The 13,386-nt window shown below is 55.0% G+C and overlaps 1 protein-coding gene across 1 annotated transcript in view; it reads right to left on the bottom strand.

Annotated features, from left to right (window-relative positions):
• Nucleotides 1-11,819, bottom strand: part of SIRPA (signal regulatory protein alpha) — a 39,691-nt gene extending 27,872 nt beyond the window's left edge. Inside the window, exon 1 of the mRNA XM_087818832.1 lies at nt 11,730-11,819. Within this exon, the coding sequence (XP_087674958.1) occupies nt 11,730-11,805 (76 nt within the window). The 5' untranslated portion in view covers nt 11,806-11,819. The remainder of the gene's footprint in view (nt 1-11,729) is intronic.
• Between the last annotated feature and the right edge of the window lie 1,567 nt (nt 11,820-13,386).

Below are 13,386 nucleotides of genomic sequence, written 5' to 3'. Positions count from 1 at the left end.
GCATGGGGGGGTGTGCAGGGAGAGTACGTGTGCAACAGGAGTGGTGTACACGTGAGTGTGGTGTGAGAGGTGTGTGCTGACACAGTGCTGGGAGCAAGGACGACAGCATGCGTGGGGCCCACTGTCTGTACACCCTGTGTGTCCACGTGCCCAGCTGTGGAAGTGCCTGGCATGGTGAGTTTCCATGCACACGTACAGAGAGAAGGAGGGTGGGAGAGACGCTTTCCTCAAGTTTATCTGGTGGGCAAGGCCCTGCGCAGCACCTGGCACAGGTCCCGCCCGTAAGAGGAGGCTCAAACCTTTACTGACACCTACTATTATGTGTGGCCACAAGGCACAGCTGTGAAGAGGCCAGCCTGGAACTGCCCTGCTGGAACCCATGACTCTGGGCAGGGAGCAGATAGTCTCTGGGCTGGTTCACGGAGGGGGGTTATAGGGGGGAGATGGCCGTGTGGACTCTGCAGTTCCCAAGGGAGCTCAGGATCCAAAGCAGGTTTACCAGGGCTCCGACAGCTGTAGCTAGGCATTGATTTTTCTCTGGACTCAGGCTGATTCATTCATGCCCTCTCAAAGCTCACTCTGCTGCCAGTCCCTGTCCTAGATGCCACAGGACACAGCTGGGTAAGACAGGTCCCTGCCCTTGTGGGGCAGAGCCCTGGAGATGGTCAATAACCACGTGCAGGATGATCAATGAGCAAGAAGAGGCCTGGGGATGGGGTCTTGGAAAAGAGGTGGTATCTGGGATGACTTCCTAGAGGTGGTGGTCCCTGAAGACTGACAGAAGCTAGGGAAAAGAGAAGGCATTCCAGGAGGGAGGAACCACATGAGCAAAGATACAGAGGGGAGAAAAAGGCTCGGACAATCCAGGGACCAGGCAGAGTCCTTGGGACATGCTTGTTGGCTGTTGAGCAAGCTGGGACAGGGCCAGCTTGGCACTGGGCTAACCTGACACCCTGAAAGGTGGCTTCAGTTGCCATCTGAACAACAGGCCACCACTGGGAGCAGTCCATTGCTACAACTGCTACAATAAACCCATTGTGCAGAGACACTCCAGGTGTTGTAGAAGCATCCGCCTGCATTGGAGCCAGCAAAAATGGGGACACATGTGGCCTTGTAAATAAGGTGGGGGCAGGCCCAGCGTACTCTCTCCTCTACCCCTACTGCAGGCAACTTGGGGAACTGGGCATTGTGCCATATCCTTGCAGGGAAAGAGTAGACCCTGATCAGCCCTCCATGTAGCAGGTAAACTCTTAAGGTGCCAACACAGTCTAAAGCTCAGGCTCTGGGGCCAGAGACCAGTAAGTCTCATCTCTAGTGGGGTCCCTTTTCTCTGAGTCTCCACTTTCTCACATGTGAACAAGGGAACACCACCACCTCTCCCCCTAAGGTTAGATGGTCAGTGATCAGGAGGAGAGCAGGACTGAGACCTGGACATTTCTCCCCTCCCCTCTCTCCTGCACGTCCCACGTGTTAGCAGATCCTGCCAGCTCAACTTCCAAGATTTGGTCAGACTCTGGTCTCTTCTTACCACCTCTCTTGCACTACCATTCCACATGTGGATCTTTGTTTCTGTTTCTAAACTGGCCTCCCCGCCTCTACACCTCTCTCCAACACACTCCTCCAGCAGTCAGAGAAGCCTCTGAAACCTAAGCCAGGTAACATCCTTCCTGTGCTCAAAACCCTCCTGCAGGCCCCACTGCACTCAGAGTGAGACCTAGAATCCTTCTGGTGGCACCCAGGACCCTACAGCCTTGCTCTCAGTCATGCCAAATTCTCCACTCGCCTCAGGGCCTTTGCACTTGCCATCGCCTCTGCCTGGCACTCTCATCCCCTATGTATGTACACGTTGGCTCCCTCACTTCCTTCAGGCCTGAGAGGTTATCCCTGGCCACCCTGTATAAAATATTACTCCCCTCAACGACTCTGCTCTGCTTTATTTTTCTCATTATCACCCACCACCCAACTTATTATGTATTTAATTTCTTTAGTGTCCATCTCCCTCCCCTAGGCTTACTGATAAGCCCTTTGAGAGTAAGGATTTAGTTTTGTTCCCTGCAGTACCCTCCAGCTTTACACCAGAGCCTGGCATTGGTTGAATGCAAGTTTTGGTTTGGATTCCAACTCTGCCATTTAAGACTTTAGGAAGTGTCTTAACCCTGCTGGACCTCTGGTTTCTCATCTGCAGACTGGGATGAGGGTACTGATGTTGATAATAATAATATTAGTAGCAACACCAGGGCTGTTTTAGGATGAAACGAAGGTAAATATCTCAGCGCTGTGCCTGGCAGAGGAAGCCCTCAATGCTGGGCAGCTGCTCCCATGCCTCAGATATTTCAGGATGAAGGGGATGGCACATGGTCACAGCCTTAAGTGTTAGAAGCAGGATTCACTCTGAGGCAACACCAGTTCTGCCCCAGTGTATACACAAGACCCCTGAGAGCAAGACTTGAGAGCAGGCTGTCGGCAAGGGGGCCAGGAGGCAGGGAGGGCCAGAGGCCCTGGTGAGTGTTCACTGAGTTTAGACTAGACCTGGAGGTGATAAGAAATGTTTGCAGCGTGGCCCTGTTTGCAAAGCAGGAAGGAACAGCTATCAGTATGTGTGTGCTGTAAATGCCCTTTGTGTTTACCAGGCCTGGGAACGAGATGAGGCTGGGACAGCCTGCAGGACATCAGCACCCACTATTCACTGCACTTAGTGCCTCGACAACCTAAGCACCTTCTTCCCACTTCCCTTTTGCAGAGGGAGAAACTGAGGCCTGGAGAAGCTGAGAACCCAGGTGGTGTCCTTCCAACCTCCAGGCCCAGCTGCTCCTCCAGGACAGGCTCCAGTGCTGCCAGCCATGCTCTCACGGGCACATTTGGATGAGGCCAGATAATGGGAAGCCCTCATTTAACTGTCACGACAGCCTAGTGAGGCGAGTGCTATTGTCGACATCCCCTTCCTACAGGTGAGGAAGCTGAGACCCTGAGAGGCAGGGAAGGGGCAGAGACAGGGCTCAATCAAACACAGCCATTGTCTGCCATTGAAGCTTGTGTACAATCACTTCTCCTGGAGACCGGGTCCCCTCTAGCTCAGGCTCTTGGAATCTCAGGCTGCCAAGGACGTGCACACATCTTCCAACCGAGATAAAGGCCCCCTTAAAAGCAGCACGCATTTATTAAACGGCATTCGCCAAGGTTTCAGCACTCTGCTGCCTGCAGCAGACAGTCTCCGGATGAGGTTTTTTCCCCAAGCTGACACTATTCACTGATGCCTTTTATAGCGCTTTCTGCAGCTCACGAAAGCACTTTCCACAGCTCTTAAGTCCCTTAACCCTCAATATTCCCTATGTGAGAGGAGAGAGTGGTAGTGCTTCCATTTCACAGATGGAGAACTGAGGCTCGGAGCGGGTAACATGCTTGCTCCAGAGCACAGAGCCAGGAGGTAGCACATGCTGGACCATATTCCAGTGTGTGACCCAAAGCGTATGCCCGTTTCACCGCCTGCCCTGTTAGAGAAGGGCTCTGGGTGTCACCAAGATCAAGGACAGATGGGTATTCAGGCTGGAGCATCAGGGCTGGAAGGGACTTGCCAAACAGCCAAGCTGAGCCTCAGCTGCACAGAAGGGGAAACTGAGCCCCAGAGGGGCAGCATAAGTTTCAGGTCTCCTGGCTGGTAAGCGGTAGAGTGGGGTCTCCACCTGTTCTTTCAAGCCCCAAACCTTGAAATGATGATCACACAACAATAACAGTAATAGTAATAATGGGTAACAAGCACCAAACACCGACATTGCCAGGAGCACGACAGGCCTCACCAAACCTCCATGGGACCCAGCGAGACAGGGCTGTCACTACCCTCATTTCACAGAGGACAAGACCGAGGCTCAGGCAGGCACAGCCACTTGGCCAAGGTCACGATCTGACTCTACCTGTGTCTTCACCCGCAGCACCAGATGGTCTCATGCAATGAAGGACCCTTTGGGGGAAGGGAGCCCGAGCGGGCCCAACAAAGCAAACCCTGGCTGAGTGCGGCGCTGACGATCATGCTTCACGGTTTGCCTGCTCATTCTGTCATGGTATCTGCACTGGGGCAAGCGTTTTGCGTAGCCAGCATCTTAAGTACAAATTCTGGGGTTTCTCGGCCAACACTTCCCACCCCAGCTGACACTGATATTTTTGTACTCCCTGATATTTTAGGGATCCTGCGCGATGTCAGCACAATGGGCAGGGATCTGCGGTGTGCTCCTGGCCCTGGCCACAGAGGGACTATGTAGTAGTTAGGGCACCACTCTGCCTTTGGACCAGGGTAACTGCCTATGTGACCTATGGCTCCAAGCTTCCTCCTTAAAATGAGGATCTTAGTACCCACTTATTTCCCTCATTCAACCAATGTGTATTAACCCACCCATTGTTGCCAAGCCCTGTGCTAAGTTCCCGGAGACTTAACAGCGAACAAGACAGACACAGTCCCTACTGTCATGCAGCTTATATCCTACTGGGGGAGGCAGGACTGAAGTAATGAAACAAGACAGAAACAGCAAGGAGTGCTAGGAAACAAACTTGGGTGCCATGACAGTGAATAAGGGGGAACCTTTTTTAGATTGGGGTGGCATCTCTGAGGAGGTGAGACTGCACCTGGAACCCAAAGGAAGCAAAGGCCAGGGAAGGTATTACAGGAGGTGAGAACAGCAAGTGCAAAGTCCCTGAGGTAGGAAAGAAGTTGGTGCATATGAAGACCAGAAAGAAGGCTGCTGTGGCTACGACCCATGAAAGAAGGAGAGTCTCGTATGAGATGAGGCTGGATAGATAGATGGGGTCCAGGAAATGCCCTGCCTCATGAGTAAGGAGTTTGATTTTATTCTAAGGGCAGTGGGAACCACTGAAAAGTTTGGAGCAGGAACAAAGAGGATCTGATTCACTGAAGGGGCCAGAGTGGAAGCAGGAAAGCAACGATGAGGACGCTGCAGTATTTAGGGGCCTGGGCTCAAATCCTAGCTCTGCATTTGCAAGCTGTATTACCTTGGGCAAGTCACTTCACCTCTCTGAGTCTCATTTTCATCTGTCCAGTGGGTATAATAGTTCCCACCTCACAAAACTGTGGTGAGAACTAAGTGAGATAATCTACAGAGTAATTATCCTTTCACATGGTCTGACATGTTTAATGTCAGGTACTCAATGAACCACTTGGTCTGGCCCTGACCTCTCGTAACTCCTCCACCCCATCTCCCTTCACTCCAGCCTTCCTGGCCTCCTTTCCATTCCTGGAACATAGCAAGCTCATTCCAGCCTCAGGACCTTTGCACTTGCTATTCCTTCAGTGTGGAGTGCTCCTCTCCTGATATCCCCACGGCTGCTCCCGCTGTTTAATTCAGGCCTCTGTTCCTCAGAGAGGCCCTGCCTCTGTCCCCACTCAACCTTCCATTGCCTTGTCCTGCTTTAGCTATCTTCATAGCACTAGTCTCCCCCTGATGTAATGTTAATTTGGGTCTATTTTTATTTCCTCATTGGAATGTCAGCTCCATGAGAGCAGGTGCTTTTGTCTGTCTGGTGCACAGTTGCATCCCCAGCACCTACAGCCACCCCTGGAACATAGTAGATGCTCAGAAAATTTTTTGAATAAATATTTATAATAACCATAAGGACAGCAAAGTGGTTAAGAGTAAACCTGGAGCCGGCTCTAACTCTCACTGGCTATGTGGCCTTAGGAAGAGCCCAGCTTGGCTTTGGGGAGCCTCAGTACCCTTATTTGTAAAATGGGGATGAAGAACTCCATGCTTCTGGGCTCATTTTGAGGATCAGACAATGGTGCACATCAAAGTATTCATGGATGAAATGATCCCCAATCTCTAGCCTTTGCTTTATAATATTCGCCCACCCCACCCCCTGCAAGGTGAGAGCAGGTGAAACAATGGCAGAGCAGTTTTGAAGCTGGGGTTCCCTGCACCATTCCTTCTCATTTTGTTCATATTTGAAAATTTCAAAATAAAAAGAGGAGGAAGAGAAAACACGGATTCAAGGCTCAGCTCATGTTACCATGAGCTTCCATTTCGGAGGACACGTGCCCTTGAAGAGTGGGGCCACAGAGGCGCTGGCACAGGCACCTACCCTCTCCAGCCGTCCCACCGGCTGGAAGCTCATTGCTCACTCGCCCCTTCCAATCTCCCTCCTGATCCTGATCGGCCACCTGATTGCCTTCAGCTCCTGGAGCTAATCTGCAGCCATCTAACGCCCTGCGCCCCCAAATGGATGTGCCAGGAAATCTTACAGACACAAAGATCCAATTCTCTGTAATTTCCAACTTCACTTTAGCTGTTTTGCATCTCTCCCGACTGAAGGCCTGGCAGGACACCTGGCAGGGAAAACTCATCTTGCGGAGGGCTCCAACAGAAGACCTGCCCAGGAACGCCCAAGTTAACAGGAAAGCAGTTTCGGCTGTGAAAATAGATGCTTCCTTCTCCAGTATGGGGCGGAAACACATCTTGGGAACACCTGCCGCCTCCGGGAGGATACACTGATTGACATGAAAGGAGTGCCAAGAAAGCAAGATGCTGGCAGGCCTGGGCCTCAGTTCCTCTACTGGTCAAGCAGGGTTAAGCGCTGTCCAGTTAACCACATGGGCTTGATCTGGGTCACCATCCCGACTCTGCAACTTACTGTTGTGGCCTTGGTAAAGTCACTCCACCTCTCTGAGCGTCATTTCCTCATTGTTCAAATAGATCTGATGGTCACTGCGCATACTACCCAGGGTGCTGTACCACTGGGATCATACCCAGCAAGTGCTGAACCCAGTAAGTGGTCAGAAAAGATGACTACCATTATTTTTACTTTAGTATTTTTCCATGGAATTCAGGATCTTGTCAGATTTCTAGCTTTAAGGATGGAAAGTTCCAGCACATCCAAGCTCTAAAAAGCCTTGGCCTGAATGACAGGGGGCTTGGCTTGGCGTCCCACCCATGCCCTGCCATGGATCTGCTGGGTGAGCCTCCAGTCCCTTCCTCTCTCTGCTGCAGTGTTCTAGGCTGCACTGCGAGGTGCTGGATCAGAGGACTGACAGCTCTCTTGGGCCCCCTCCGGTTTTCTGCGTCTGGGAACCCACAATTCCAGACCTGTGGATAGGGGCAGAGACACCTAGAGGCAAGCTGTGCCCACAGCGCTCAGTCCTACCACCAGACAATTAAATCACACAGCTTGGGTTTCTGCTCAACTTGTCCATCCCCCACAGGCATAAAAGCTAAAAACCTCAGGCTGAAGACGTTCCCTCCCCTATAAGCTCTGTTGTTCTGCGAGTACCCACTCTGTGCGAGGAGCCGTGCTAGGTGCTTCACAAGAGTATGCCCTGCTTTCGTGCATGAGGAAACCCAAGCACAACAAAACTGATGATTACAACACTGGCTAGTATGTGCTGAGCACTTCACTACGTGTCAGGCATGGCTTCAGCACTGCACATGCAGCAATTGACTTAGTCCTGGAAACAGAGCTGTTGATGGCATTTCTGTTTTACAGATGAGGAAACCAAGACGCAGAGTTCAGTAAGTTGTCCAAGCAGATGGTTTTGCTGGATTCACCCCAGGGGTCTGGCTCCGAGCCTGTGACTCAGCACTAGGCTAGCTGTGTCTCTGCATGGAGAGGCTAAATGATCACAACTGCAGGACTGCCACGCCAACCAGGTGCTGGAGCTAAACATGCACGCACAGGGAGACGAAACAAGGAGAAGGCAATGCAGAGCCTCAGGCGGTGTTGATAAAATGCTGGGAGAGGGTCCAGAGGAGGAGGAGATCCCTTAGAGCACGAGGCAGCACAAGTGAACTGTGAAAGAGGGGTAGGGATTGGACATATGGAGATAAGGAGATGCAGGGAAGGGCATCTCTGATGGCAGGAACAGTATAAGCAAAGGAACATTTGAGAGAGTTGAGCTAAGGGCATGGATTTGTACAAGAGCACTCACCAAAATGGGTTAGGCCTAGTTAGTGAGCGTTATACAAACCAAATGCCTCTTGTTCATATGTCTGGGGAACAGCAAAGTAAATAGGGTCTGAATGGGGATTCTCCAGGTGTGGGACATCTCAGGTCTTTTGGGTGCTAAGGTATTGAGTAGCCAGGAAAGCTTAGGCCCGCAGAGAGGAAGCCTGGTTACCTTGTAGCATCTCAGCAGGTCAGCTCTTTGGAAAACATGTGGCTGAGAAATAAGGCCTGTCATGGGACAGAGGCCCTGGTGCAATTGTTTTTTTTTCTTTTAAAGAAAATTTGGACTCACTCAACAGTTTAGAGCAGGGGAGTGGCATGATCTGAGTTGTGTTGACAGGCCAGAAATCTGAGCACATTTAAAAAGAGGGGGGTGGGGGGACCTTCCGTCAGTCCAAGACTACAAATAAAAAAATAACCTGTCACACGGAGCCATTGGAAGCAGCGAGCGAGTGTGGGATCCGCACAACACTTTTAGACTGCCTTCCTCTCACACACCCCCTCTCCATCTGCTGCAAAGGGCACCAGGAAGATAGATGGAAGAAGAAATATTCCAGCTCTGGGGGCTCCAGAGCTCAGCAGCCCAGATGGGGGGCTCTGACAGGAGTCACATCTCTCTGATGAGTTGTCATTTGTGAGGGCCAAGGGGCTGCCAGTGTTTCCATCCTCAGTGTATTTTCAGAGAAACGGCTGTGACTCAGTTAAAAACTTCTGCCCCAGAACGAACCTTTCTACCAACTTCCATCGAAGCTGGGAGGGGGCTTCTCTCGCTCCCTCCAGCTTGGACTAAGTAATCCTGATTAAAGTAGTGAACTTTTCCAGTTTGGGACTCTATTTTCCTTATCTGCAAAATGGGAACAACAGCTAAATCAGTCTTTGTCTGCTGATTGATGAGATTACGCAGATAGGTAGTAGGCACACAGCCTGGAATACAGTTAACATTCAAAGAAGACTGGGTCTCCTTGCTTCTCTCAACACATGGTTCACATTAGGACGTCATACATGCTGAGTGACTGCAGATCAAGGAATGAATCACACCCTGAATCTCATGGGGTTTGTAAAGGAATAACTAATGGGCAGAAGTTACTCAAAGAACACTCGACTTTAAGGACCTTCCAATAGCCTGAGCTCAACAGGGCTAAAGCCCCCCGCCCTTCTCTTCTTGTGAAAGAGGAAGTGAGATTAATTTCACCACTTAGGGAAGTACAGAGGAGCCATCAGCATGCCTCCCTCTACCAAAAGGTCAGAGCTTCACCAGAGGGCCCAGCTGTCCCCCAAAGCCTGAACCCCAACTTGGCCTTGCCTTCTCCAAGCCAGTGCCGGGAGTGAATGCCACCTCATTTGAGGTCAGCCTAGTAGGAGACGTCCCAATACCTAGGTGGGGCCAAGACAGGAGCCAGAAGGTTCAGTGTCATGTGCTGCTGCTACTGCTGCTATAAAATCAAGCTGCCCAGGTATCCCCAAGCCCCTGTCACCTGCCCTTCTTCCAGACTCAGAATCTCCCTTGGGAAGTTGTTTTAAGAAACAAGCCTCACGTTGGCTCTAAGATCACAGGTTGGTGACTTCACTGGCATCTTTATAGAATTTCCCTTTGGCAGCATTTGTGCTGAAAGCAATCTTTAGAAACTTCTTCCCCTGCCTCCCCCAAAACAAGATAATTCCCATGACCAGCCCCTCTAAACAGTGATCATGTGAAGCCACGGAATCATGTGACACCTCCCAGGCTGACAGTTCTGCCTGAGACACTAGGAGTCATTCAATCCAGAGCCGCCTTCCTAAGCCTGACATTTGAGTTTCTCACTCAAACAAATCCATTTTCTTAGAAAATTGCACGACTGCCTCCTTGTACTTCCCTGCCCTTCTGTCCTGCCTCTGCTCTGCTTTGTTGTATTCCATGCTTAGATCAACTGAGGGAGGTGCCTGAAGGCCCATCCTTCAGTCAAACCGGATGAATTCCAGGCCAGGGCCCAGAATCTGACCAGGACCCTGTAGAACATAGAGTGAAGGATGCTGGGAGGCTTCAGCTATGACAGTGACACCTCCATCCCTTCCCCACCATCCTCAGACAAGGAATTTATTCTCACCTCCTAAGATTTATTTATTTCAAAGTTAATCTTGGCCCCTCTGCTGCTCCCACTTTTTCAGGCTATTGATGCTGAATGGATTGGAACGGAAGTTTTATGGCCTAATCTTTACCATTTTATAGATTGTTTTTATAGACAAAAGGGAGAGATTCTCTCACAAGAAGGGTGGTGGTATTCCCAACCAGGGCCCTGGGAAAGGCAGGCTGTCCATCTGAACACTTGTTAACCAGCGTTACCGCTCATTTGCCAGAAACTGAACCACAGGGTCCTGGTTGGAGAAGGGTCTGAAACAGATACTTAGAAATTAACTTGGGTCCAATTCCCTGCTTTAGGAAAATTAAGCACTTGTGAGAGATGCTCATGCATTTCCAGGCCAGGAAGGATGGCAGGGCAGGGACTGGGACTTTGCAGGGTATACATGGCTGGCTCAGGCAGGAAGGAGCAGATCGGAGATGCCACTCACCAGAGAGACATGAAATATTCCAGTGCTTCCTTCTGCCCAGCAAGTACCCAACTGTAACAGAAAGACCCGAGAATGGGGGGGGGGGGGGTGCCTGCGTGGATCCCCGGGTTCAGAGGAAATTGCAGGGCAGAGAGAAGAGGCTGTTTACCCCCACTTCTCCCTCCACCCACTCTTTGCTAGTTCTTCCTTTTTCACTGCTTTCAGATGGTTACCAGTCTCTAGGCAAATGCAAAAGGGGGGAGGTGGATACTGAGCTCATCTTTGCCTCTTTCCTCAAGGGAGGGAGGTGCAAAGACCCCTCTGACAACAACACAGCTTCAAGAAGCCAAAAATTAAGATTCAGATTTCTTCTCCCCAACCCTCTCTTTAATGCCATTTCTCTGTCCCCCATGCCCTCCCAGGAGACCCATGGTTTTGCAAAACCCCTTTAAGAAGCAGGACTCCTGAATGGTGACCTCACCCCTTGGCGAACACATGCCAGCTTTCAGAGCCCGCCTGCTGGAGACAGCCAGGTGTTTGATGTAGGCCAACAAAAAGACCTGCTCAGAGCCACAGGTAATAGCCCCACAGAGCCCCTCAGCTGCAGGGAGCTGCCGGGCAGCCAGGGGAAGGCAGGAGGAATGGGGGGGGGAGCAGCAAGGAGAACAGCCATCTAGCCGGAGGCTTTGGCAACCACAGGGACATCCACCGTGTTTTCATATTAGGATCTGTTGATCGCAGCAGCTCACCCTTCTCCCCCCCCCAACACTGTTTTACTCTGCGCACCAGAAGGAATGCTCTCTTCCCTAATGGCAGCAGCCTGTTTCTGTTCCATCCCAGGCAGTACCTGGAACACCTCTGCCCCCCACCTCCTTCTCTCAGACCCCGAAATCAAACCTGTGGAAAGCATCAGTCCAGGCAGAGAGCTTCTAGAGAAGCCAGGGGTGCCTGTTCGGAAAGCTGCTGACAGCCTGCCTCCCGCTCCGGGCTGCGCAGGGGCCAGGGAAGCAACTCGTCTGGGTACGTCCCAGTGCCCGGCGCAGGGGCGCACAGTCAGAGGCGGGGGAGACTGGGTCCCATCCTTGGCTGTGTGACCTTGGGCAAGTCGCTGGCTCTCTCTTGGCCTCAGTTTTCGAATCTGTAACCCTGGTTACAGGCATCTCTACCCCTATTCCTGCTGACAGCCCAGGGGCTTCCAGCGGCGGTCTGCGAGGCCGGAGCCCGCAGTCCGGGGACAGCCGCGGTGGGGTGGGGGCGCTTACCTGCCCAGGTGCAGGACGCGATCAGCAGGCAGAGCAGCGGCCCGAGGCGGCCGGGGGCCGGGCCGGCGGGCTCCATGGGCCGCGGCTGCGGAGCGAGGAGGGAGACGGCGTGAGTGCGCGCTCGGGCGGCGGGCGCGGGGGATGACTAACCCCCTCCCCCTCCCCGTCTTCCCCGCCCGGCCGGGCTCCCCCTCCCGGAGCGGGCGCCTGAGCGGCTTAGGAGCCCCCCGCCCCCCGCCGGGGAGAGCGAGAGGCTGACGGACCCCCGGCGCGCGAGAAAGCACGCCCGGGGCGGCCGGAGAGGCGGCGGAGACGGACGCAGACCGGGGTAGCCGGGCGGAGAGCCAGAGACTCGGGCGGCGAGGGGGGGAAGCGAGAGGAGGGGCGGCGAGCCGAGCGCGCGAGGCGGCGCGCAGCCCCGGACGGCGCCGGCGGGAGCCCCGCGAGCCCAGGTCCCCGCGGCTCCGCGGCCGCCCCCGCGCCGCCCCGCCCGCACTTCTCGCCGCGCCCGCGGCTCCGCTCGCTCCGGGCCGCAGTCCCGGCCGCGGCCCCCTCCCCCGCCGCGACCCTCTCCCCCGCCCGCCCGCGGGGGATGCGGGCTCCGGCCGCGCCGGCACCTCCGGGCGAGCGCCCGCCAGCAGCGCGCCCGAGCCCCGGCAGCAGCCCCGGGAGGCGGCCCGCCAGCCCCCGCCGCCGGCGCACCCCGCTCGGGCTCGGGACCAGACCAGCCTCCGGCGCCAACAATGTGCCAGTTCAGAAGCCCGCGCGGCGGTCAGCGGCCCCGAGCCGCCCCCTCCCCGCCCCCACCGCGCGCGGGCTCGGACCTGCGTGGCCGGCGGGGGCTGGAAGGCTGTGGCGGCGCCGCCGGGCCGCCGGGTCCGGGTCCCCCGCGCGCTCAGCGCAAACTTGTTTTCCTAAGGTCGGCGCGGCGCGCGGGCGGCATCGTCCCCTTAAGGTGGACCCGGCGAGTTGCGCCCGCCTCCGCCGCCTCCCCGCTCCGGCCGCGCTCGGCCTCCGCTTCCCCGCACGGGGCGGCCGGGGGCGACGCGGGAGTGGCGGGGAGGGCGCGCGGGTGCCCGTCCTCGCCCCTCCCCGAGCGGCCTGCCCCCGCGCCCGCAAGGAAGGCCCCGGCCGGGGGCAGGCTCGGGCCAGAGGCGCCCGACTCCCCGCGCCCGCCTCGGTGGGGAAGCAGGAAGTGAGTGGGGGGCAGGGAGGGAAGGAGCGAGCGAGGGCGCAGAAATAGCGCGCGTGGGGAGGACTCCGTGCCGCCCGCGGCGGGGCGCGGGGCTGGCGGGGCTGCGGCCCGGGCGGGAGGGGCGCTCTCCCGGCCCGGGCCTCTCGGGCGGGGCGGCGGACGGGGTCGGGGGGGGAAAGGGGACGTGAAGCCCCGGGCGCCAGGCAAATGACCGGGAGTGAGCAGGACGACAGCAAAGAAGGGGAACAGGGGCAAGAGGCTTGGAGCGGGAGAGCAGAGCCTCGACAGGTCCCTGCCTCTCTTTCTGTCGCCCCCTTTCCTTCTTTCTCTCGCTCCCCCCTTTCCTTCCAGCGAAACCGTGCTCCCAGCAGCAGCCAGGTCGGCACGGGCATTGGGAGTGCCGGTCACCTGGCAAAGGCGGCTCCAGCCCGTGGGCGGAACGCAGCCAAACCCTCTCTGGGG

This window comes from Miniopterus natalensis, chromosome 7, assembly GCF_054644295.1.
Source record: "Miniopterus natalensis isolate mMinNat1 chromosome 7, mMinNat1.hap1, whole genome shotgun sequence".
Classification (NCBI taxonomy): Eukaryota; Metazoa; Chordata; class Mammalia; order Chiroptera; family Miniopteridae; genus Miniopterus; species Miniopterus natalensis.
The sequence above is the reverse complement of the archived record's forward strand: the minus strand, read 5'-3'. Positions and strand labels throughout refer to the sequence as shown.